At 48.9% G+C, this 26,011-nt stretch overlaps 1 protein-coding gene across 3 annotated transcripts in view; it reads left to right on the top strand.

Annotated features, from left to right (window-relative positions):
* Positions 1–26,011, top strand: part of ARHGAP39 (Rho GTPase activating protein 39) — a 109,868-nt gene that overhangs the window by 28,864 nt on the left and 54,993 nt on the right. For all 3 annotated transcript variants that reach the window (XM_042923918.1, XM_042923917.1, XM_042923919.1), the window contains exon 2: positions 20,274–20,439. In XM_042923918.1, the coding sequence (XP_042779852.1) occupies positions 20,360–20,439 (80 nt within the window). In that variant the 5' untranslated portion in view covers positions 20,274–20,359. The remainder of the gene's footprint in view (positions 1–20,273; positions 20,440–26,011) is intronic.

The raw sequence follows: 26,011 nt of genomic DNA, 5'->3' as shown, positions 1-26,011 counted from the left end.
TTAGCAGAAAAAGCTTTCAATATTTTCACATAACACTTGTAATGTATTCTACAAAGAACAAGTAGCCAAGTATTTTTCACTTAACATTGGTAACCCGTCTTGAAAATCAGATATTCTGTGGGCGCCTGGGTGGCTCAGTCGGTTGAGCATCTGACTTCAGCTCAGGTCATGATCTCATGGCTCGTGGGTTCAAGCCCCGAGTCAGGCTCTGTGCTGATGGCTCAGAGCCTGGAGCCTGCTTCGGATTCTGTGTCTCCCTCTCTCTCTGTGCCCCCCCCCCCCCACCTCCACTCACACTCTGTTTCTTTCTGTCTCTCAAAATTGAATAAACGTTAAAAAAGGAAAGAAAATCAGACATCCTGCATGAAAAAGCCAAGTCTTTTCCATCATATTAAATGGGAAAATTAATTCATTGTATCAACCAACCAGTTTCTTTAAAACAATGGTAAAACACCTTTTTATAAGAAATAGGCTATCATGTTAGGATGTTAGGATGTCAGAAGTGGTTTCTAGATTTCCAGACAACTGAAACATTTGCTGTTCCTTCCCTGTGGTAAAACCCAGATGCTGTTGTCTGCAGCACTGGTGCAGCACATGCCCAGTTGACACGTGGCATACTTTTTAGACGTGCACGGGCAATTATGACTTCTCGTTGGGCTAGAAATGCAACTTGCAGCTTTTTTCTGCATGTTGCTTTAGGGAAAATTTCGATTTGGTTTTCTGACTTAAATACAGATGTATACCTATAACCAGTAACTGGAATATATTTTAGAGGAATAATATGATTTATGCACTTGTAAACTATGAAGAACCAAAAGACATGCCACCAAGAAATGTTAACCAGGAAGATGTCCATGGCGTATGCCTGTATTTTTAATATGACTAATGTTAATAGATGATGAGGTTAAGAAGTTATTTCCTTTGTGTTTGAAATAATTTTGGGGCACCTGGGTGGCTCAGTCGGTTAAGCGGCCGACTTCGGCTCAGGTCACGATCTCGCACTCTGTGAGTTCGAGCCCCGCGTCAGGCTCTGTGCTGACAGCTCAGAGCCTGGAGCCTGTTTCAGATTCTGTGTCTCCCTCTCTCTCTGACCCTCCCCCGTTCATGCTCTGTCTCTCCCTGTCTCAAAAATAAATAAACGTTAAAAAAAATTAAAAAAAAAAAAAAAGAAATAATTTATAGGGTGGGAATGAAATTTTAAATTAATTAAAAATTATTTCTAGGGTCCAATTGCAATTTTTTATGCTGAGGGTAGTTTTTAAATTTTTAAAAATTTTTATTTTTGAAAGACATGACATGAGCAGGGGAGGGGCAGAGAGAGAGAGAGAGAGAGGGAGACACAGAATCTGAAACAGTCTCCAGGCTCTGAGCTGTCAGCACAGAGCCCGACATGGGGCTCGAACTCAGGAACTGTGAGATCGTGACCTGAGCTGAAGTTGGACGCTGAACCAACTGAGCCCCCCAGGCACCCCTTTAAAGAAAGCATATTGACTTTCAGGTAAGGGTGGAAGATTAAACACAGGTGTACAATTTCACTCTCTCCCAGATACCTGCTAAATGAACAGTAAAGTGGTGTTCTAAAAAGTCAAACTTAGAAGGTCGGGTAAAGCGCGAGGGAGACAATAGCAGTAAAGTTTGGGAAGCTGAAAGCAGATGGATAAGTCATAATTCACTTGGCAGATATGAGAAAGCCAGATTCTATGTTGGCAGTGAGGAAATTTGAGAACTAATCCTATTTGCACTACAGAACCCTCAAAAAGCTCAGAATTTAGAGGCTCCGGGGACTTTAAAGAGGTAAAACAGAACTATGAAAATGAGCAGAAAACTGGAAGCATCAGAAGATTTGAAAGAGACCAAATGGAATCTCTAGAAATAAATACTTGAAATTAAAAAAATTAACAGTTATCAGATTATACGCAGTTAAAGAGAGACTTTGTGAACAAACTGAAAGGAGTATATTAACACAGCAAATTAGTCAGATGCAGGATAGGATGAGACCTCTGTTAAGTGTTCTGACTCTTGGTTTCAGCTCAAGTCATGATTTCACGGTTCCTGGGTTTGAGCCCTGAGTCAGGCTGTATGCTGACAACACGGAACCTTCCTGGGATTCTCTCTCTCCCTCTCTCCTCTGCCCCTCCCCTGTTGTGCATGTACGCATGCATACTCCCCCCCTCCCCCCCCCAAGTAAACTTAAAAAAAAAAAAAGATGCAAAATAGGATGGAGAAGGTGATGGAGAGGAGGTAGAGGACACAGAGCAAAAGTTTAAGATACATTTGATTTCAGCCCCCAAAAGGAAAATAGAAGGGAGGAGAGGCAATATTTGAAGAGCTGTTGGCTGAAAAATATTCTGGAATTGATAAAAGATGTGATGATGGAAATATAGTTTATTTCAAACAGGATTAATAGTGTCTTTATTGAGACACAGCATAGTGATGCTCCAAAACACCGAAGACCAAGGGAGGATTTTTTAAAAATAGTTTTTGTTTATTTATTTTTAAGAACGAGAGAGACAGAGCGTGGGCACGGGAGGGGTAGAGAGAGGGAGACACAGAATCTGAGGCAGGCTCCAAGCTCCAAGCTGTCAGCACAGAGTCCGATGTGGGGCTCGAACTCACAGAACGTGAGGTCATGACCTGAACCAAAGTTGGACGCCCAACCACCTGAGCCACTCAGGCACCCCTCAAGAGAGGATTTTAAAAGTAACCAGTAGGGGGACTGCTGGCTGGCTCAGTGGGAGGAGCGTGCGACTCTCAACCTGAGGACTGTGAGTTCGAGGCCCATGGTGGGTGTAAAGATTACTTAAAAATAAAATCTTTGAAAAATAAATAAACAGGGGCGCCTGAGTGGCTCAGTCAGTTGAGTGTCCCACATCGGCTCAGGTCACGATCTTGCGGTTGGTGAGTTTCAGCCCCACATTGGGCTCTCTGCTGTCAGCACAGAGCCTGCTTTGGATCTTCTATCCCCCTCTTTTGGCACCTCCCCCCCCCTCAAAAATAAACAAACAAACAAACAAATAAGTAAGGTGCACTCAGGAGTAAGAGAGAGGCCATCCGAGTAATGGTTTCAACGCTGCTGGCTGCCTTCTCTGCAGCAGTGAGGCAAGCCAGAAGGTGGTGGAAGGGGTCTGAGATGCTGGGAGAAGACTGGGCGTCCAGCCAGATTATCTTTTAAGAACAAAGGTGAAATGAAGGTTTTCTCAAATAAACCACAGTAGGTTACTATCCACAGAACTTTGTTAAAGGTGCTTTGTTAAATAGTCTGCAAGAAGGAGGGAAATGATTTTGAAAGGAAAGAATGAGCTGTGAAAAGGAATGGTTAACAGGTGGTAACCATGTCTCTAAATCTAAGCATCGCCTGGCGTAATTGCCCTCTGTAGGGCTCAGAAACAGGGAGATTACAGCGGTAGGTTACAAGATGAAGTTGGAGATCTCAGGATGTAGAACATAGAGCTGGAAAATAGGAGGGAAGAACATTTAGAGGACCTACCTGTCTGGGGAGTCCAGTAGCCAGTAGTGAAAGTTGCGGGCATGGAAGAGTGGAAACATCAATGACAGAAAGTCACCCACAAAGTCATTGAAGAAAACGCTGTGGAGCCACCAGACATCCAGCACAGTGTATGAAATCAGACCCATCACCTTGAAATTCTGGAACAGGACAAGCAGAAGACTCTTGAGGCTTTCCGACAGAGAGAAACAGGTCAGTTCATGAATCAAGGATCAGGATGACTTTGGACTTCTTAATAGCAATTCTGGAGTTTAGAAGTCCGTGAAGCAATGTCAAAAAATCTGATGGAAGATGATTTCTAGTATACTATCTTTTACCCATTGTAACTTTCAGAGACCTCAGAATTTGCCTCATCCTTCCTTCCCTGGAAGTGACTGAGATATTCTTTACCAAAACAAGGTAGTGAATGGGGAAGCTAATCCCTGGGGTGTGGGAATGACAGTGTGGCGGGTGACAGTGGGGCACCGGGGGTAGAGCATGCCTCGGTCCTGTAAACCGTGTGTGTGGATAGTTTGATTAAAGAAGAAGGTGCAGAGAGCTAGCAGGTGCTATGCATAATGGATTGTGCACAGAAGTACAGGTGAGACTTGAGGTGACCCAGGTCTGTTCTTAGATCTCCTTTTTGCAAATTCTCTGATGGCATCTCAGTATTTCCAGGAAAGGAAGGATGAGGCAGTTTCTGAGTTCTTGGACAGTTTCAATGGCTAATGCCATCTGGGAGCCTTCACATCACTTGCATCATGTGGGGACATCAGGAACTGTGGGGAGTGGGGCTGGTACCTGCAGCTCCCCTCTTCACTCTGTCTCCTGAAATTCTAAATCTTGTCATCTATGTAATCCATTCGTCACCGTTGCCTTTAGCCAGTGCCTTGCCCTGTAAGTCCTAGCTGCATGGCAGCGTGGCCTGGACAGGTGCCCGATGTGCTGCACAGCCACGCTGACACTCAGCTCAATGCCCAGGCCCTCTTGAGCAGGCTCCCTTCTCCTGTGGCCTCCCCGGGTCTTGGCCCTGTGGCTCCTGGCTATACTGTAGCATTCCCTTGCCTTCAAATAGATTTACTTATTTTTAAAAACAATTTTTTTAGGTTTGTTTATTTATTTTGAGAGAAACAGAGATATTACAAGTGGGAGAGGGGCAGAGAGAGGGAGAGAGAATCCCAAGCAGGCTCCTCACTGCCAGTGCAGAGCCTGACGCAGGGCTTGACCCCTGTGAGATCATGACCTGAGCTGAAATCAAGAGTCAGGAACCCCCTTCAAATAGATGTAAACTTTTTTGTTTTTAAGAGAGTGTGAGCTCCTGCAGGGGAGGGGCAGAGAGAGAGAGAGAGAGAGAGAGAGAGAGAGAGAGAATCTTAAGCAGGCTCCACGCTGCCAGCACAGAGCCCAACACAGGGCTTGAACTCATGAAGCCGTGAGATCATGACCTGAGCCAAAATCAAGAGTCAGATGTTCAGCCAACTGAGCCACCCAGGCACCCCAGATGGAGAGACAGTCTTAACATGGGGCTCAATCCCATGACCCTGGGACCATTACCTGAGCAGAAATCAAGAGTTGGACACTTAACCAACTGAACCACCCAGGGCCCCCCCATTTTTTTTTTTTAATTTGGTTTTCTAGTTGTCCTCAGCAAGAGTTTTAACCACTGAATGCTCTTCCATTGTTGGATGGAAAGAGTCAGACCAGCGTCTTAAAACTGGATGCATGTGACTCACCTTGTTTAAAACCCTCATAATGTCGTTTCTTTGTTCTCTCTTAGAGGGTTGGGCAAGCTGTCTGGTTCATTATTCTGACAGAAATGGAAGTCTTTACTCCAAAATATTTCCAGTGGGTGCTGTGGGCTGGTCTCCTCTGTCAGAGGAGGGGCACGGCTCCTTCTCCAGGGCACTGGCACCACGCTCGGCTCAGCCTGGCCCTTCTGGTTCCAGGAAGTTGCTTTCCTTCTGTAGCGGGGACTGGGCAGAAAGGAGCCTCTGATAGTCAGAGTTGGTGAAATGTTTCTCAAGTTTATCTGCAGTTTTCTGGAACCTCCAGTGAGTAACTGGAAGGGACTCCCTCACAGACAACAGAAGCCCTGAAGACCGCACTCGTGACAGAAGGGTGTGGCTCCCAGGCCTCACGGTGCTCAGGGCCCTCTGCAGACCCCAGTGGGATCTGTTACCAGTGGCTGCTGGCACCAGTCTGCAGGTGTGCAGGGCTCAAATCTTCCATGTGCTGGTTACGTCTGTTTCCTGATGTTTTCTATCCTGCTTTCTGTGGGATTGATAAAATTTTTCTGTTTTATTTTTCTCTGGTGTTTGATTAACATTTTATCATATGCTCCCTCTGGGTCCTCCCAATAAGGAAGTTCATGGGGCGTCTGGGTGGCTCAGTCATTTAGGCGTCTGACTCATGATCTTGGCTCGGGTCATGATCTCACGGTTCCTGGGTTTGAGCCCCTCGTGGGCCTCTGCACTGACAGCCCAGGGCCTGCTTGGGATTCTCTCTCCCCTTCTCTGTCTGTCCGCCGCGCCCCCCCCCCCCCCCCCCACCGCCGCCTGAAATAATCCATTAAAAGAAGGAAGTTTGTGGTCACGCAGCACCTTTGTTCTCCTTTTGGGCTTGAGAATAACTCTCGTAACCATCATACTAGCTGTTGTGGTTTTGACTGAAAATGTCATTTTATCACTTTGAAAAATACTTTAGCCAATGGTCAGTGTCCCCCACGTGCTTTCCTGCTCCCCGGTCCGCCCTCCTTGCTCAGGAACACTCTTCAGCAGTTACGCTCATGGTGTCTGTGGGTGGGAAGTCTGCTATGGTTTCTGTGTTGGAAAAGGACTTGACTTTACTTCCCTTCCTGAAATGTAATTTCAGGACCTTAGAACTTCATGCTGCTCATCCGTCTCTCAGTTCTGTGTAAACTTTTCCACCACACGGACGCGGGCCCCTTGTGGCGGCCGCTCGCAAAATGCTTAGTTTCCCCGAGTGAATTGCTCCTTTGCTAGGCCGTGTTTAGCTGCGTGGGTTTATCTGTTCACAGGAATTGGCAACCTTGGCATTTGGGAATATCTGCTGGCCTTTCAGCCGTAGGATGAAGCACTCAGGAGGTGGCAGGCTTTTGTTCTAGAGCTCAGACTGAGTGTGAGGGGCTGTCCCATGCAGACGGGAGGGTGGTGGCCTGCTTGGTTCTTAGTGCCATCAAGGTGCCCTTGCCAGTGGGACGGGCCAGGTGGGCGGGGGCAGGGAGGTGGGAAGTGGGAGGTGGCTCCGATCTTTGGCATTTTCTGTCTAGACGAGAACCAGTGAATGGAGGGTGCTGTTTAGCGTCCCAGTTGCTCACCCTGACCCGAGGGTGCCAATGGTGTCCGTGTCTGTGGGGAGTCTCGGGACTCCCTCATCACTGCCGTGGTCCCTGTCCTTTCCTAGGACACAGGTGTAGAAGTCGCTTCTGGAGAGGCTGAGGGCAGAGCCAGATATGGGGGTATCCAGGGCAGCAGAGCATGTACCCTAAGGGAGTGGGTAGGTCCACCTTGCCTCGAGCCCCATTCTGGCCTGTGTGGGGCCGCCTCTCAGACACCAGGCGGGGGTGGGGGTGCCCAAGCTTGGAGTGAGGAGAGTTGCTGGGCACCAGGAGCAGATTGCAGCTTCCTGGGACTCCTTCTCCAAACAGCCCCCATTAGGAGCCAGCACAGAGCGTCTTCTGTTCTAGGGCTCGTGTAGGAAGTTGGAATCAAGAACCTTGTCGCCCACTCATGCCCGGAACTTTCCTGCAGTGTGAGGCGGAGAGCAGTGAGCTGCTGCCCTTGGGGTGGGGGTGGGGGTTGCTGGCTCGAGGCCTGCAGTGCAGTTGGGGCTCCCCCACAACACCAGACCTGCTCTGGGCGTGCCCCTTGCCCAGCAGCCGTCCTAGCTGCCCCACCACGGCTCCAGGCATCGGCACAGGGCAGGTCTGGGCCAGCAGATGACCCTGGGCTGCCCTCTGCTCATCCGTGGGGCGAGGCCTGAGCAGGACCTGACTCCTGAGGTGGAGGGGAAGATGGCCAAGGCCCGCACGGCTAAGGGTCTGCAGAGGGCGGACGCGCATGCAGCTCCCCGGGACTGATCCCAGGACAGCTGTCGCCACGTCACCGTGTGTCTTCACACACACTCGCTTGTCCGCACTGTGTTGGTGCTCTTCCAGAGGTGAGGCTGGGGGGCACCTGAGTAGGATCAGGACCCAACAGTCCAGGCTGAGGGGGGCAGCCCTGGCAGTAGCCTCAGTGAGAGCCAGGCACCATTTCTCCACTCAGATGCCACCTCCCTACTGGGGAACGTGTCACCCGGGCTGCAACCTGCCCCAGCTGGCCCCCGGGACCTGCTGAGCAGGGGGCAGCCTTCTGCCGCAGGGAGGAGAGCTGGCCCTCCGTCTGCGCTGTGAGGAGGGTTGGGGCCTTGCCGAGGTGCGCCTGCGCTGACTTTCAAGGTAAAGGACCTGTGGCAAGTGAGGGGGGCATCTCTCAGGACAGAGTGCAGGGAGCTCACACGTAGGACTCGACCGCAGGCTGACCCAGGGCCAGGAGCCCCCTTTCCTAGCCTCCCTTTACATATTCCTGAAAACAGTCCCAGAATGCATGAGGAAGTTGTGAAGTCAGCTCTTCTGAAGGTCCCTACGACGTCCCGAGCAGAGGAGAGGGGCAGGGCCGGGTGTTGGCTGCTCCTCCCACCCCCGAGGTGTGCAGGCCACTCTGCCCCACGGGCGGCTGGGACCTGCAGAGGGACAGGTTCAGGACTTTCTGAGGAACGTTGCCGTAGCCTCTAATAGAAATAAAAACATTCTGTTCTATTGAAAATACCGTTTTGGAAATAAGTGCAGATGACAAAAGCAGAGCGTGAAAGTAGAGAAATGAAACAAATGAAGGCAGGTGTGGAAACGGCCTGCCTGAGGAGACGGTTCCAGACCCCACCACCGCAAGGCGGAGGCCCCCTGCACTCCAGAGACCAGGTGCAGCCGTGCCCCTGCGATGAGGGCCAGGCCGCGGGCTGCTCTTGTCTGTGTTTCCAGTTGTCCCTCAGTGTTTGCAGGAGCTTATTTTCCTCCTGGCTCTTCTGTTTGCGCCGGAGTCTGTGGCCTGAGGGCTGCACACTGCCGTGCCCTGCCCTGCTGGCTGCTACCTCCCTGGCGCCCCCAAGGGGAGGGACAGGTGAGAAGCTCCCTTAACACCTCCCCCCTCCCCCCCACCAGGTTCCCCCGCTCCTCTGCCTGTCACACTCTTAAGCCCTTTTTTCACTCAAAAGGAGGCTTCTGTTAAGAAACCAGCCAGTTATTTTACTTTATTTAGTGTTGACTCACAATGCAGAGGTCTAGGCACTAGTACAGTAGCGAGCAGAAGGCATGATTCTAGTTCAGAGCATTTAAAATTTTTTTTTAAACGTTTATTTATTTTTGAGAGAACAGCATGCGCGGGGGGTGGGCAGAGCGAGAGGGAGATACAGAATCCCAAGTAGGCTCCAGGCTGTCAGTAGAGAGTCCGATGCGGGGCTCGAACTCATGAACCATGAGATCATGACCTGAGCCGAAGTCAGATGCTTTGGATGCTCAGTCAGACTGAGCCACCCAGGCACCCCTGAAATCAGAGCATTTTTAAACAATCGAGATAAAAGTAATAAGAAAACCGTCGTCTACATCTTTCTTTGCAGAGACCCGAGTCTCCCTCCATCCTGGTCCTGCCCTCAGACTCTGGCTGATACCCCCAACTTGCCAGTTCGGAGGCTGAGGCAATTGGGTGGAGTCTCCCACCAGCTGGAGGCTGGCCGGCACCCCAGCCTGTGGGCTCTGGGAAAGGTGACCGCAGGACCCAGAGCTGCTGTCACCCCTTTGTCACAATACCCTCTCACAGCTGCCCTCATTTCTCTCAGACCCTGGTGGGGTCATGCCATGCTTGTAGAGGGTTTGGGGAACAAGCAGGACCGGGCGTGGGGCTGTTCTGGTCACAGGCTGGCTTCTCTTTTCTGACCTCTGGCACCTGAATGTGTGATGCGTCTTCTGAATGTGTGATGTGTATTTTGTTCTCTATGTGGTCCCGCGGGGGTCCTGGTACAGTTTTGTTGGTGAGAGAAGCCCCGAACAGCAAGGACCACAGGAGCAGGGACTGTGCAGCCCAGCGTGTCTGGGTGTCCTGACTGTCATGGAGCCTCCCGCGACCAGAGGCCAAGTGCTGTCCCCAAGGCGGCAGCTGTCCAAGCGCCCTCAGAGATTCACTCTGTGCTGCACCCAAGTGTCTCCAAACAAGCATCCTTTCTGTGTGGGTTGTGGTCCAACATCCTTCCCAGAAAAGTTTGAAAAGCTGGTCCTGACCCACAACTTGATGCCATGACTGGCAGGTCGGGTCACGGTTGAAACCTTTGGAGGGGGTCGATGAGAAGAGCCTTGCGGGAGGCGCGAGCGGGAAATGCCAGCCTGTCCTGGTCACTGAGTGTAGAGAATGGGCCATTGTGCTTCCTGCTTAGAGCCAAGCTTTCAGAACATGAAACTGAGATGCACTCATTGTTCAGAACTTGGAAAACTTATTAAAAACAGCATTGAGAATGGAACTTAGGCCTTTTGGAGATGATGGCTGACTAAAGACTTGTTTATTCTACTTCCCTCCCTGAAACTCACTGAAATGAACAGAAAGAATGAGAAATAGAGAACGAGATTTAATCTACAATGAACCCAAGGAAGAGCCATAGCCGGAGGAGGAAGAGACGGGGAGAGGGCGGCAAGAGCCAAAGCCCTGATGCACAAAGAGGATTTAGGGACACGACTGACGGCATTTACGTGACACAGCAGTGGCTGTGGGACAGACCAGATGTGGGAGGCATGTGGTGAGGGAGGTGAGCTGGAGTGAGCTCTGGTGCTGGGCTGCCGCCGGCCCTGAAGCGGCTGTGCAGGCAGGCCCCCTGTGAGCCCCAGCTGGGCCGAGGCCACGGCGGTCGCCAGAGCCTTTGGGGGACCCTCGCTGGACCAGAGGGCAGGAACTTGTGGCGCGCGGAGACAGCCCACCTGAAAGTGCCGCCAGCCTGAGCAGAGCGCCGGGGGGAGGTGGCCCTGAGGCCTTTCTGGGACCCCTGCGTCGGTGGGGCCTCGACCCAGACAGCCCCGTTAGGTCTGCTTTCGGTTGGAGTTGGGTTTCCGTCACTTGCAACCAAAGATGTCCTAATACCAGAAACTCATTTCCAGGGCAGAGCCTGTAAGAAAACTTGGCAATAGAGCATCCTGGAATGATACACCCGGTTTGAGACTGTCTCATTCCTTGTTTAAAGATGAGCAATAATCAGGAGCCAGACCTTATGTACAGACTGAAGAAGGAGAAGAGAAGAGGGAATGAGCACAATTAAACCGTGGGTGAAGCAAACAGAAGAATTAACAGATGGAAAGTTTAGATAGAACTTTTTCTGTATACTAAAAATACAAAATTCAAAACACATAAAAAAGAGCTCAAAGAAAAGACGACATAGCAGGAGAGGAAGTGAGCTGGCAGAACTGAGAAAGGAAACTGAAGTCCGAAATCCATTACCAACATGAGAGCCCCATTAGCAATGACAAAACGGGATGGACACTCCTAGGAGGAATTAGTCCTCCAGAGGACAGGCTGCTTGGAAAGAACATGCTGCGTGGGGAGAAATCAGAAAGTGGTCAGAGAGAAGGTGCCTGAGCCAGAAGGCTGCAGGGTGGTCCGTTGTGGGTCGGGAGGGGTGTGGGGAGTCCAGAGGAGAGATGATGTCCAGGGTGCAAGGGACAAGCAGACCAAGGCCTCCTGAGAGTAAAGGGAGGCCGGCTGTGTACAGTGAGAAGGGTGCATCACGTTTCTGGAAAAAATGGATACGACATGACCAGGCACTGGAACAGAAACTGGTCGGTGAACTGAGTCTGTTGTACCGGCCCAGCCCACCTCATCCTCTGCTGTGGACGGCAGTGGAGCAGAGGCAGCAAGGTGAGGGGTGAAGAAATGCTCCCCAGGAATTTGTTCTGAGCCGGCGTGGCCTCGGCACAGGCACCCCACCTGGTGGAGTTGTGTCTGCCAGGTGCTGCACTGTGCGGCTCTGAGAGGAAGGGCGTGCTGGAGAGCCGTGTCCTTGGAGGCAGAGCATTTACACAGACTGCTCTTTTCAAGGAGAGATGTGTCTGTTTTCCCCACTTCACTTATTTATTTGGTTATTCACTTATATCAGTATGGGCTCAGATATTTTATACTTTGGATTATCATCTCATATGACTTCCCCCCTCACACTGCACCAGCTTTGGTCATTGAGAGCTCTTTCAGTTGGCTTCGTTGTCCCTTTGACAGACCCCATCACTCTGGGGCTTTGTCTTTGTTTTAGCTCTTCCTCACTGCCTCAGTGGGCCCCTTCAAACTCACCTTGTCTTTTTCTGCCCCAGGGATTTCAGCCGTTTCTCCGAGGAGAATGCTGTCAGAGCCCAGAGCTGGGCACTGGGTATGATCCTCGCTGGGGGCTGTTGTTGTTGCTTCTAGGCTCTCTTAGCTCACGGAACCAGGAAATCTGTGCGTGCACGCTGGCCTGTGTGTGGGTGTATGTGTGTGCACACATACACACAGAGATCTCTCCAGGTTCTGAGGAACCCATCTCTCATGGGTTCTGACTTTTGTCTCCACCCTAACCGATCCCCATGTGGGGTCGTCCTAGCCTCCTCCCCACGCTTACCTGTAACCTGCCATCGTTTTGCTGAATTGTTCAGTTCCCATGTACACATGTAGTGGTATCAGAGTTGGAGACCCATACTCCTGAGAAGTGACTTTATCAACTAGAGACAGTGCCTGTATATAGTTCCTTTTGTGTTGAGTCTTCTACCCTTGCTCATTTCCAAAGTCATTCAGGTTAGCACCTTTCCACCACCTCCTTTGAGGTTGTTTCATACATTTGCGATACAGGTAGATTGTTTTGTCCTATGCTGCATTGCATTTTGAGAAACCTTGACTTCCTAAATTATTTTTTTTAACTTGCATATGTTAAAGTTCACTCTTTATGCTATAAATTTCTGTGGTTTTGACAAATGCATAGTGTCAGGTATCCACAATGGCAAAATTGTACTGAATATGTTCACCACTTTAAAAAATCCCCTGTTCAACCTTCCTCCCTCCCCTGGATCACTGGTAGCCAGTCTTTGTACCATTAATATAGTTTAGTGTTTTCCAGACTCTCATATATTTGGAACCGTACGTCGCATAGCCTCGAACAAACATTTTAAGTCCTTAGTTATACACTATGCCAAGGTAAATTCCAGGTGATTATGGAATGTGTTTATTCAGTAAATGTTTGATTACTCCGTGCCAAGGATGCAGTGGTTCACAAAGCAAATATCATCCCTGCTCTCATGGAGCTTACCCTCTGGGGAGGAAGGGAAATTAAATATCACAGTTGTAATACTTTATTTGTGTAATTGTGCAGTGCTGAACAAGAGTACCTGCACTTCCTCCTGTTCCCAAGATGAAGCAACAGGGGTCATATTTACCTTCTCACAAGGAACTAGTAAAAAGCTGGACCATATATATTTATATTTAATGTATAACAGTTACATTTTTTTTTTTACTTTCTATAATTTGTTTAATTTTTATCATTTACATCCAAGTTAGTTAGCACATGGTGCGACAATGATTTCAGGAGTAGATTCCTTAATGCCCCTCCCCCATTTAGCCCATCCCCCCTCCTACAACCCCTCCAGCAACCGTCTGTTTGTTCTCCTTATTTAAGAGTCTCTTAAGTTTTGCCCCCGTCCCTGGTTTTATATTATTTTTGCTTCCCTTTCCTTATGTTCATCTGTTTTGTATCTTAAAGTCCTCATATGAGTGAAGTCATATGATATTTGTCTTTCTCTGACCAGTTTCAAAAAAGCTGGACAATATTTATGAAACCTTGGTTTTCTAAGTTGTGGGTCTAAGACGACAAACTATACTGATTCCTGTGAGATGAGAGTCGAACAAGGTGAGTCCAGTGATTTCCTGGCTCCCTGCATGAGCAGAGTTTCCAGGTTGTGCTGCAGGGATGCAGGGTCTGGCAGAGCCCCTGAGTTCAGGAGATGGAACTTAGAGTCTGGGGTGGCCACGGTGATGAAGCATGTAGGGAAGAGCAGCAGAGTGGAATGCTGCAAGTGGAGAGAACTTGGAGGCCTGTGGGAGAGTGCCATTCAGTATGTGGGTGTGAGGAAGCTGGTAGAGGCAGGGAGAATCCCCCAGAAGAGTTAGAGGGAATGATGCTCAGAGCTCTCAGAACACTGTGAAAGGGGTCTTGTCATGAGGCAGACTGAACCTTCCTTCATAATTCACAGGGCACTGGGTTGACTACTCAGTGGAGGGTAATTATCCATAGAATAAATAGTGCTCTGGTGCCCCTAACCAGTGGTAGAAGCAAGAACTGAAGGTTTTACACATTTTCCAAGTAACTGTGTCCCAAAACAAAGCTCAAGAATATTTATAGGAATACAAAGGTTATTATAACTATATTCCATGTGTTCAAAAAGCTAAAGGAAACACTGGATACGTTGAGTAGAGACAAGATGAAGTAAAGACTGAATCACAAAAAGATCCAAATTAAACTCACAGAGTTGAAACTAAAATGTCTGAATGCAAAACATACTGGGTGGGATGAACAGATTACACGCTGCAGAAGAAAAGCTCAGTGAACTTGAAGACAAAGCAGTAAGGTCTATGCAAAGTAAAACAAGGACAGGAAAAGTACTCTCAAATAAGCAAAAGAGCAGGACTGAGCTGTGGGACATCTGGCAGAGGACTAACACTTGTGTAATTGTAGATCCCAGTGGGGAAGGAAGAGTGCAGAAACACTATCTGAATAAATATTAGCTGAAATGCTTCCAAATTTGATGAAAACTATCAACTTAAGCAATCTTAACAAACCCTAAACACAAACACAAATACTGTTAACACAAGGCACATGATAATCCAATTGCTCAAAATCAGTGATGAAGAGAACGTCGTAAAAGCAGCCAGAAAACGGGGTGCCTGGGTGGCTCAGTTGGTTAAGTGTCTGACTTTGGCTCAGGTCATGATCTCACAGTTTGTGGGTTTGAGCGCCGTGTCGGTCTCTGCTGACAATGCAGAGCCTAGATAGAGCCTGCTATGAGTTCTGTGTCTCCCTCTCTCTCTGCCACTCATGCTCTGTCTCTCTCAAAAATAAATAAACATCAAAAAAATTTTTTTCTTAATGAAAATAAAAAAGCGGCCAGAAAACAAGACTACATACAGAGGAACAACAGTGCAGATGATAGCAGATTTCTCTTTGGAAAGTGTGGGTGAAGAGGCCAGGGAGCAGCTAGCCTGGAACTCTGCCCGTGTAAACACGTTGTTAAATGAAGGTGGAGTAAAGATATCTCAGATGTAGAAAAGCTGAAAATCCATCACCAGCAGACCTTCACCACAACGGATGTTACAGGAGTGGCACCAAAGGCTTCAGGCTACAGGAAAATGAACCCATGTGGAAATCTAGGTCTACCCAAAAGAGTGAAGACTCCTGGAAATGGCAGCTGCATGTCTAGATATACATATACTGTCTTATTATTTAAATCTCTTTAGAAGATAACTATTTGAGGAAAAGTAATAAGATAGCAGAAGCAGAGGGGGGCGGTTATATATAGAATAAGATATGGCAAGAATGGCACGAGGTCCAGGAGAGGAGAAATGCCAGACACATGTACTCGAAGTGGTATGATTTCTCTTGAAGGCAGACTATAATAAATTAAATATGGACACTATAAACCCAAAAGCATCTACTAAAATAGTAAAACAATGAATTACATACAGCTGGTAAGTTAGCAGTGGAGATAAAATTGAATCACATACAATACTTAATCCAAAAAGGAAAAGGGGAATAAAGAATAAATGAGACGAATTTTTTTAAATTAGCAAAATGAAGGCACCTGGGTGGCTCAGTCAGTTGAGTGTCCAACTCTTGATTTTGGCTCAGGCCATAATCTCAGGGTAGTGGGATTGAACCATGTATCAGGCTCCACACTGAGCGTGGAGCCTGCTTAGGATTCTCTCTTTGCGCTGCCTCCCCCCCCCCCCCAAATAAAAAATTAAATAAAAATAAAAAAATTAAAGTAGCAGAATGGTAGATTTCAACCTAACCATGTCAACAATCACAAATCTAGATGGTTTAAACACCCAATTAAAAGGCAGAATTTGTCAGCATTAAAAGACAGTACCCAAATATATGCTGGCTACAATAAACCCACTTTAAATAGTAAAGACACAAACAGGTTAAAAGTAAAAGGAAGGCAAAAGATGTACAATTCTAACACTAATAGAAAGCTGGATTTGCTGTAATAATGTCAAATATACTGATTTCGGAGCAAAGAAAACTACCAGATAAAGATATTTCATGATGGGAAAGAGGTTAATTCACCAAGAGGACAACATAAACTTTATGTACCTAATAGCAGAGCGACAAAACACGTGAAACAAAAACTGATAGAACTGGAGTGCCTGAGGGTCTCGGTTAAGCGTCCGATTTCATTTCAGGTCATGATCTCACGGTTTGAGAGTTCAAGCCCAAGCGTCGGGCTCTGCACTGACAGTATGGAATCTGCTTGGGATTTTCTCCTTCCTCTCTCTGTGTCTCTCTCTCTCTCTCTCTCTCTCTCAAAATAAATTTAACAAAGAACTGATAGAACTGCAAAGAGAAATAGATAAATCTGCAATTATAAAGTTGGAGTTCTTGGTATCCTTTACTCAGAAATTGGTAAAACAGGTAGACAGAAAATGAATGCTGCTACCGTCAGCCCACCTGCCCCGGTTGGCATTCATCGAGCAGTCTACCCAACACCGTGCTTTCCAGTGCATATGAGCTGTTTACCAGGATGGACCATTTGTCTGCATCATAAGTTTTTCTGAACCAATAAAAATATCTAGAAAATCACCAGCTACTGGCAAAGTAAATCATGTACGTCTATGTAATCCATGAGTCAAAGGAGAAATCAAAAGGGAAATTGGCAGGTTTTTGCATTAGATGAAAATGAAAATCAAAATTTGTTGGATGCCACAAAAGCTATACCCTGAAGGGGACTTTGTAACACTAAATGCCTGACTCAGATTGAAACTTTAAAAGGTCGCAAAGCACTAAACTCAATTTCTACCTTAAACTAGAAAAATTTAAATTAAAATTAAAAAATTAAATCCAAAGGACTGCAAAGGAAATAATTCAGATCAAAGTGGAAATTAATTAAAGCAGGCAAAAAAAAAAAAAATAGGTGAAAAATTGATGAAGCCCAACACTGTCTTTTTCTTATTCAAGATCAGTATAATCGACAAACTTCTGGCTAGCCAGATCATAAATTACCAATATCAGGAACAAAAGAGACGGCATCACTACATATTATATTGATCTTAAAAGGACGATAAAAGAATGGCATAACAACTTTGTGCCAATAAATCTGACACAATTTACATGAAATGGACAAATTCTTGGGAGGCCAAAACCACTAAACATGACTCAAGAAGAAGTTTAAGAACTGGTTAGCTCTGTATCCACTGAACGAATTAAAATTGTAATTAAAAACCTTCCTGCAAAGAAAAGGACAGGCCCAGATGGTTCCACTGGCGTATTCCGCCAAACGTTTGAGGGACAAATAATAGCGATTCTGCACAAACTCTCCCAGCAAATTGAGAGGATGGAATATTCTCAGTTCATTTTCTTAGGCTAGTATTACCCTGATACCAAAACCAGACAAAGATAATATGAGAAGAAATTCACGTGGAAATGCAAAGGATCTAGAAGAACGAAGACAACTTCAGGAATGAAGAGCAGAGTTGGGAGGGCCGTCACTGTCTGGTGTCAGACCCAGAGCATCTGGAGTCAGTGGGACGTGGTGTCTGTCCCGGATCGGAGAGCCTTTCTGGATGGAGGGACTGATCCAGGGAGGACTTGAGGAAGGAGGGCCAGTCAGGCATCTCAGAGGTGATCTTCAGCGACCACTGTGCCCCCTGCTCTGGACCAGCCTTAAAGGATGGACAAGAACTGAAAGGGGATACGCAGGTGCAGGTGGTTGATTTGAGTTGCTTTCAGGTTATGGTAGATATGTTTTAGCTTTTCAGAATTTTACTAACACTGCTCAGTGTTTTTTTTTTTTTTTTTTTTTTTTATTATTTTTAAATATTTTTTTTTAACGTTTATTTATTTTGGAGACAGAGAGACAGAGCATGAACGGGGGAGGGTCAGAGAGAAAGGGAGACACAGAATCCGAAACAGGCTCCAGGCTCTGAGCTGTCAGCACAGAGCCCAACGCGGGGCTCGAACTCACGGACCGCGAGATCATGACCTGAGCCGAAGTCAGCCGCTTAACCGACTGAGCCACCCAGGCGCCCCTGCTCAGTGTTTTTTTAATGTTGAAGCCATAAAGGAAGGCCACCTGTTTTCACCCAGATGGGCAAAGAGTTAGAAATACTTGAGTTTCGTTTTTTTTAATGGCATTCCCAGTAGTTTTAAGTATTTAAGTAAAATTTGTATGGATATTCATATGGCAGAAAGGAGAAGGCTGGGAGCGTTTCTTCTAGGCAGGTGATCTCAGCTCATGAGCCAAGCACCGTCAGGTTGATCTGTGCTGTCACCATCCCTCTGAGCCTTGGAGAAAGTGTCTGATTGGCTTGTAGTCTCCCGCCCTTGGGTTTCTGGCTAGCTGTACCCCATCTGGTGCTTTGAATCTGTTTTATTTCCCCTTGAATAGCATAGTTGGGTTCTGTGGACCAGCCTCTGCTGGGGAGAGTCAGGGACAGTGTCCCTAGCGATATTCTTGCTCCTCATTCTGCAGGCTTTCTGCCGAAACTGAGACATGTACGTACAGAAAAGCTTGAGGGCACAGGCGGGACACTCTTGAGCTTTCATAAACCAACACTCTCGTAAGTGGAGCCAAGCTGAAAGTCAAATGACACTGCCCTTTGGGCCCCTCCCCTCACTATCTGGACTGGAGGTGGCTGCTTCTGACTTCTGACAGCAGAGACTGATTCAGCCTGATTTTGAACGTATTTATGTGAGGGAATCGTACTATATGCGTCTGATTGTGTTTGGCTTTTGTCTTTCACCCTCTGGGAGCTTCACCTAGGTTGTGGGTAGGCTCCTGGAGGAACTTTGAGGGTCTGTTCTACTGTGGTGAACATTCGGGAGTTTCTTGTTTTGACCATTGTGACCAGGGCTGCTGGGAACATTGTGTGCAGGTCCAGGTAAGTGTGTGTGTGTGTGTGTGTGTGTGTGTGTGTGTGTGTCCGTCCTCTGCCAGCCTTTATCGCTGTAAGTGGAAGCTCTCGGTGGGGGCCGAGGTGTACGTGCAGCTCTAGGAAGTACTGCCAGCTGTGGTCCTGAGCAGGCTGACCCATCTCTTGAAGCCCTGATGAGCTGCCTTGCCCTTGCTAGCATGTGATGGGTTTCCTTTCCCATTTTAGCCATTTTGGTGGGTGTACTGGTTATGCTTTTTCATTAACATTATATTTTAATTAGCCATTGGGCTCTTGATGGCGTAAGCATTTCCCTGATGACTGATGAGGCTGAGCATACTTCCATGTGTTTATTAGCCACATGGATTTTTTTTTAATATTTGTTAAAGGGTGCCTGGGTGGCTCAGTCAGTTGAACATCCGACTTAGTTCAAGTCTTCATCTCATGGTTCGTGAGTTTGAACCCGGGCTCTCTGCTGTCAGCTCGAAGCCTGCTTTGGGACTGTCTGTCCCTCTCTCTCTACCCTTCCCCGTGCATGCTTTTCTCAAAAATAAAAAAAAATAAACATTAAAGTGTTTGTTCTAGTCCTCGTCCATTTTTCTGTTGGATTATCTGCCTTTTCCTAGGAATTTTGTATATGTCCTGGGACTAGTTAGATTAGATACGCATACGTGTGTCCTGTGTTGTGCATGTTCTCTGTAGCAAATATTTCCCTTTCTGGTCTTGTCTTTTTACTTAATGGTGTGTTGATAAACAGGGGCTCTTAATTTTATTATAGTCAACTCATTAATTTTTCTTTGTGCTTAGTGGTTTTTTATGTCTGATTGAGATACCCAAACCTGCTATAAGACTAAAAAACTTCTACATTTTTTTTTCTAAAAACCTTATTGTTTTACTTGTAATGTTTAGAACTATAATTCGTCTAGAATGGAGTTTTGTGTATTGGATGAGATAGGGGTCAGGATCCATTTTTTCCCATGTGTGTATCTAGTCACGACAATACCATTTTTTAAAAGTCCACTCTTGGGAGCTTGGGTGGCTCAGTCGATTGAGCATCCAGCTTCAGCTCAAGTCATGATCTCATGGTTCGTGAGTTCAAGCCCCTCGTCAGGCTTGCTGCTGTTGGCACAAGAGTCTGCTTCAGATCCTCTGTCCCTCCTTCCCCCCCCCTCTCTCTCAAAAATGAATAAATATTTTAAAAAGAAAAGTCCACCCTTTGTCATCAATCAGGTGATCCTGTGTGAGTGTTGCCTATTCGTGAGCGTTTTCCTGTCTGGGCCATGCCACATGCTTTGTGCACAGCGCTACTGCAGCCCCAGGCGGGTGGTGCTGTCCCTGTTGGAAGCCGAGGACATTGTGTCTGAGAGGTGGCAGCAGCTTCCCCAGGGTCAGCTGGCAAGGGGCCTGGGTGCCCTCCTGTGGGCTGGGGTTCAGGGGCCGGGCACAGGGAGCAGAGAAACTGCGCTCGGGCCTGGATGTTCCTTACTCTGGCCAGCACACTGGGCTGTGAGGGGCTGGGCTGGGCCGTTTCGGGTTCCCCAAACCCAAAGATGTTTTCCGAGTTTATGTGCTTAGAGGCTTCTGCTCTCTCACAGGGCGGTGCCTTCCTGACTGACAGTGGAGGGAGAGTCCCGATGATCCTCTGACTTCTGTCCGCCTGGGGCCTCCGGAAAAGACTGCAATGTCCCAGACGAGGGATTATGAATGTGACAGCCATGATGCTGGCGTGCAGGAGCCCCGGATTTCAGGGTCGAGCACGAGGTAAGCGGAAGCCGTCTGTGCGGGCCGAGTCATCAGAGGACTGGTTTTCTTCCTTTCAGAGAAGGACCAGCAGCCGGCGGGCTGCCAGGGCTTTGCTGCCAGGGGTGAGCCCTGCTTTCTTCGGGATTTGATGTGCTCCCTTGGAAGCCCCGCCCCTGGGTTCCTGCTGCAGAGGGAGGGGGCCCAGATGCCCTGCAGGCCAGCGGTGGACCCAACTCCGTGCGCCCCTCCGGGCATCAGTCCACACCAAGGCAGTTCATCGTTTTAATGTTTCTCGTTTTCAGCTTTATTTGTAAATAATCCCACACTTACAGAAAAGTTGCAAGAGCAGAAGCGGTACACTGGATACTTGCACCACCTTGCCCTTCACCCTGTGGCCTCTGTGCACCCCCTCCCTCGGCACGGTGCCGTTTTTGGGGGGCATGGGGGGCATGTGGGGCACGTCTCCCATCTCCTCTGCCTCGTGGTCCAGCCTTTGGCAGCTGGTTCCTGTCACCCTTCACGGTGCTTCCAGCCCCTCCTGAGACACTCGCCCTACCGGACTTGCTGCTGCTGTGCGGCCCCTTCGCCTTTTATAATCTGGAAGGTTCCCTGCCTTTTGTGACACTGACACTTTTTAAGGCAATAGTTGCCCTTTCAAACGGAGCGCTGGTTTGTGTTTGCCGATTTCTTAGTAGATGCCGCACAGCCGTGTCCTGCCGGTCCCGGGGTCTCACCTCTGCAGACACACGGCCACCTACTGCTCCTCCGCTCTCCCCTCGCCACCCTGCCCCTCACTGCTTTGGGCGTTCTGCTCGTTTCTTACACAGTTCAGTCTTTCCTGGGATGCGTGCAGAGCGCTGACTTCCCTGCTACGGGGGGCCTACAGCCGGCACTCTGCACCCCTTGTCCCTGCTCGTGGATTCCTCTGTTCATTCTCAGTACGGACTCAGAAATTCCTTTCTGTTCTACAGGGTCTGTAGTTCGTTCTTGCACTTAATTACTTTGGTGCTTGCGTTGTCCCAGATGGGGCCGGTGAGGTTCCTTCTGCTACGTGTCCGTGCCTCTTGGATGCTCCTTCCTTCTGGCTCCAGGCACGTCTTGTGCTGCCGCCCCGCCTGCAGGCAGCTGCTTCTCTGAGCAGCCCTGGTTCCTTTCCAGGAAGATGGGTATTGGAGGGCCAGTCTGAGGGCTTGGCATACTTGCGGCTCTGGCACTGTGTTTGCTTCTTGGCCCTTTAAGCAGACGAGAAAATGTGTGTGTGCATCTATGTACACACATTAAAAGTGCTAAGTTCACTCCAGTTCCTCCAGTTCCAGCGCTTTCCCCGAGGGTCTGCTCTTCTCGGCAGCCGCCTGCTCCCAAGAGCATCAGCATGTGTACTCGTTTGCTCATCTGATAGCCTATCTGCAAACCATTTCGGAATTGCTTCACCTGTTCCGTGTGTGTGTGTGTGTGTGTGTGTGTGTGTGTGTGTGTATACATATATATACACACACATATAAAACACTCAAAATAAGGTCAGAATTTCTTTGTACTCCACCCCCCATGTGCACTCTGCTCAAAAACTGAATACAGAGTCTAGTCCTGTTCTCCCTTGGATTAGTTCTTTCCCCTTGGTTGTGGTTGTGATGCTCATTGAAATACAGTTGGATTCATTTGTTTCCATTTCCATTGAGTTTTTTCCTTCTCCTTTCTCTTCCTGTTGCTTTAATTTTGTTTTGTAAACACATAGACCATTAACGTGGTTCTAAAAGACAAAACTATGCAGCACATACATTCAGAGAAGGACCACTCCTTCCCAGACCTCTGTGCAGGCCTCTGGCCGGTGGTTTTTCTGGTTTACCTCCTGTGTTTGTGAGGATCCCTGGATCACTCTGTGCATGCCCACCGTAGTGTTCAGCCAGTCTTGAGTTGCGTATCTTGGCAGCTTCCAATATTGTGCAGTTACAAGGGTGCTGCAGTGCAAAGCCTGTGCTTTGTAATTTTGTGTTGTCAGAGGTATGTCTCCAGGTACATCCAGACGAGGGGCCGCAGGGCCATAGATGTGTTGGCCACTGCATGCCCTCCGTGGAGTCCTGTGTGCTGTGCCCGTCTGCCCACTGCCTCCCTTGGATGGCGTGTGGGGTAGGGGCAATGGGTCTCCACTCAACTTGGGTTTTATGTCTAATACCAGGAGAAGTGGAATGTCTCCTTTTCCCATTTTTCTATGGTATTTTTATGGGTTTTTTTTGTTCAAATCCATATATGAAGGATTAGAGCCCTTTGTCTGTAATTTATATTAAAATATTTAATATTTTTGGGGCGCCTGGGTGGCTCAGTTGGTTGGGCATCCGACTTCAGCTCAGGTCATGATCTCATGGTCTGTGAGTTCGAGCCCCACATCCGGCTCTGTGCTGACAGATCAGAGCCTGGAGCCTGTTTCAGATTCTGTGTCTCCCTCTCTCTCTGAGCCTCCCTAGTTCATGCTCTGTCTCTCTCTGTCTCAAAAATAAACAAACATTAAAGACATTTTTTTTAATATTTAATATTTTCATCAAATGTGTCCCAAAAAACAATATTTTTCACTTTATACTCTATTAATCTTTTCTTTTGGTGCATCTGGACTTTTAGTCACAATTAGAAAATCTTCCCCTTGGTTGAGGTTATGGGGAAAGACAGAGTTTTCTCATGGTGCTGGTATCGTTTTGTTCTTGTGTGTAGAGCTCAGGTCCACTTGGAGCTCATTCTTGTGTTTTGTGAGGTATGGACCTGCCTTTTCGGTTCACCAAATGCTGTCCAGTTGTCCAGCACCGTTCATTAAAGGCCCTGATCCGCGATGTCTGTGCTTGGCTTCGTAAGTCTGCCTCCGCCCTTCTGCCGGTTCCGTTGACCTCTGCGTGTGTTCTGCATGTCCTGACCTGGCCACATTCTGACCCACAGACCGCATGTGCCTGCTCCTCTCAGGCCCACTCTCCTCGCAGCTGACTTCCCGCGGCTCACGTACCTCCTAGGGCGCGGTCAGCACCGGGCAGGACACATAGCAGCCAGCTCTCCCTCCCGTGGTGCCTGTGCCGCTGGATCCCAAGGGCTATCCCTGCACTGAAAGCAGCGTAGATGCCAGATCCCCCCTGCCCCACTGCCGTGTGCCGGCTCCACCAGAAGTTCCTTCGTGGTTGGTGGTTGGCCTGTGGCTTCAGCATCCGTACCTGACACCTAGGGAGCGTCGTCTCCTCAGTCTTCTTCCTCTGAGAATAATCTCTCATCCTTTTCTTTCTGCTGAATCATTTGTCTTAACCTTTCTGATTTGTAGGCTTTCCTTTGTACCCTAGGTATGTGATTGGATTACACGCATGGAATATTTTTTCTCTGTACTTACTTTTCGTGTTATTTGGTTGGTTTTTGATGAACAAACATGTTAAACTCCGATGTCATCTGTCTCACTGGGTTTCTTGTGCCTTCCCGTCTTTTCTGTCTGATTTCATAAACCCTTTCCTGACTGAGGTCTTCAGGCTCCTCTGGATACTTTAAGGTTTGGATTCGTGTGAATCCAACTGGGCTGCTTTCCGTATAGACAGTTGGCCTAGGTTGTGAATGTCACCTGTCTCCCAAGGGGACAGATCTGTGAGGGGCTTTCTTTTCCATCCATGCGTCTGTGTGTGCACTTGAGCACACAGCCTGCCTTGGCCTCCTGTTGGGCCTTCATATGCCCCCTCCAGCCCTTTTCAAAATGCTTTTGCCTCCTCTTGGTATAAATGGTAGTCAGTCTGTCCCCTACCCAGAAAAGATGTCCTGTTGGGATTCTCATTGGCAGTGTATCCAGACCGTAGGCTAATTTGGGGGGAAATGCCGGCTGTGATGTGTTCTGGCCCCTGACAGAGGCCCATCATTCGTTCATTCACCCGTGAAGATCGAGTGCCTTGCTGGACGTGTGCCCAGGACCATGTTCTTGCTGGTGTCTTGCTCCTGTGGCACTGTCTGTCATCTTTGCCTTGTCCCGTCCTTTCCCAAGGTGCTAATGTTCCTGATGTCCTTGGTGCTCAGAGTGCCGGTCCTGCCAGGCACAGGGAGTGGGGCTTGGAGTTGATTCTCATCTGCCCAGTCACTTCTCCGTTTCATGTGGGGCCTGATTGCGCACTGAGGACTGAGAGGTGTGTTGGCTCTGCTGTGGCTCTGAAGGAAGGACTGTGGCTGCTGTGGTCGTGGACGAGCAGCCCAGGCTCACATACTGGTCTCAGTGTGGTGTTGTGTTGACCTGGCGCCTCACCCCGTGGTGGCTCTGGGACAGTGTGAAAGGAGCTGCTGATGCCAGTGCCGCTGGGCAGGCTCAGCAATGAGCACGTGCAAGTGTCCTGGGGCCCTGGGTCTTGCCAAGGCAGTTTGCTGGGGCATCCCTTGAGCCAAGGCCTGGAAGGGAAGACTGTGTGAGGAAGGGCATGCATGCCTCCCCCTGTGCTCATGGGACACAGACGCTCAAAGAGACTCAGGCTGAAGCTACAGGTCTGGAAGAATGGTTGGACATCGTGGTGGGTCCAACAGTATCTGCCCAGGGCACTGTCAGCGGAGCAGACAAGGCCTGTGAGGTTTGAGCCCTGTGCTGTTTCCTCGGGTATGCTTCATTGCCAGTTTTATTCAGTAGGTGTGAGCTTCGTGTTTCCTGAAACGTAGAAATGCACACCGTGTGCAGAGCAGCACCTGGAGGTGGGCAGGGCCGTGTGCTTGCTGCCCTCCCCTTCCCGGGTGGTGCTCGTGCTCTAACCGAGTTTCCACATGTGCAGCCCTTGCTCCCTCTGTGAGGGACCACCAGGCCCAGGCCCCAGTTCAGTAACTGGGCCATGACACTGGACAGAGCCCTTGGTCAGGCGATGCAGAGGGCTTTTCCTTTAGGCAGGGCTGTCGGGCGGGGGACTCAGCATCATCTGGCCCTCCTGCAGGAGGAAGGCAGACGCTGACGGGGCAGCGAGGCCAGTGGAGCGAGGGGACAAGAGGGCATGGCATGCACAGCCACTTCTTGCTGGGGGACGTTGTGGGCGTTCCAGCCCATCCCCTGGTTTTGCTCTTAGGGTGCTGTCTGCATTGATGAATTCGCTTAGCAGTGAGAGTGGGTTTGGTGTCTGCCAGGGTCTGGGACGTGGGAGTCTTTGTGGCCACACTGGCCACAGGTAGAAAGCAGTAGAATGACAAGGCCGCAGCCGCACAAGAGGACGTTGTCCGACGATGGGGCGATGGGAGTTTGGGACAGAGTGTGAATGTGAGGTCTGAGGACAGGCGATATCTCTCCTGGGTGCCAACAGCCTGTAAAGGGTGGAAGAGGCTGATGTGAACATGGGTGACGTCCCTGCAACGGCAGGCTTTGCGGGCGAGAAGGCGGCACAGAGCAGGGGCAGCACGGGGCGCCGAGGTGGGCAGGCACGCCCGTGCGTAGGACGGGAGGGGGGCTGGTGCCGAGGAGGGCCGATGGCCTGGGGCGGGGGGCGTTCAGGGGGCTGGTGGGGGGGCAACTAGGAGCTGAGCACTTACTGATGTCCTGGTACCTGCTCAGGTCGTGGCCAACTCACACTGGAGCCCAGAGGTCAGTCCCGCCCTGTCAGCCTCTGTGCTTGTCTGTCTGGGC

This window comes from Panthera leo, chromosome F2 (assembly GCF_018350215.1).
Source record: "Panthera leo isolate Ple1 chromosome F2, P.leo_Ple1_pat1.1, whole genome shotgun sequence".
Taxonomy (NCBI): Eukaryota; Metazoa; Chordata; class Mammalia; order Carnivora; family Felidae; genus Panthera; species Panthera leo.
This window is presented reverse-complemented; position numbering and strand designations above follow the sequence as displayed.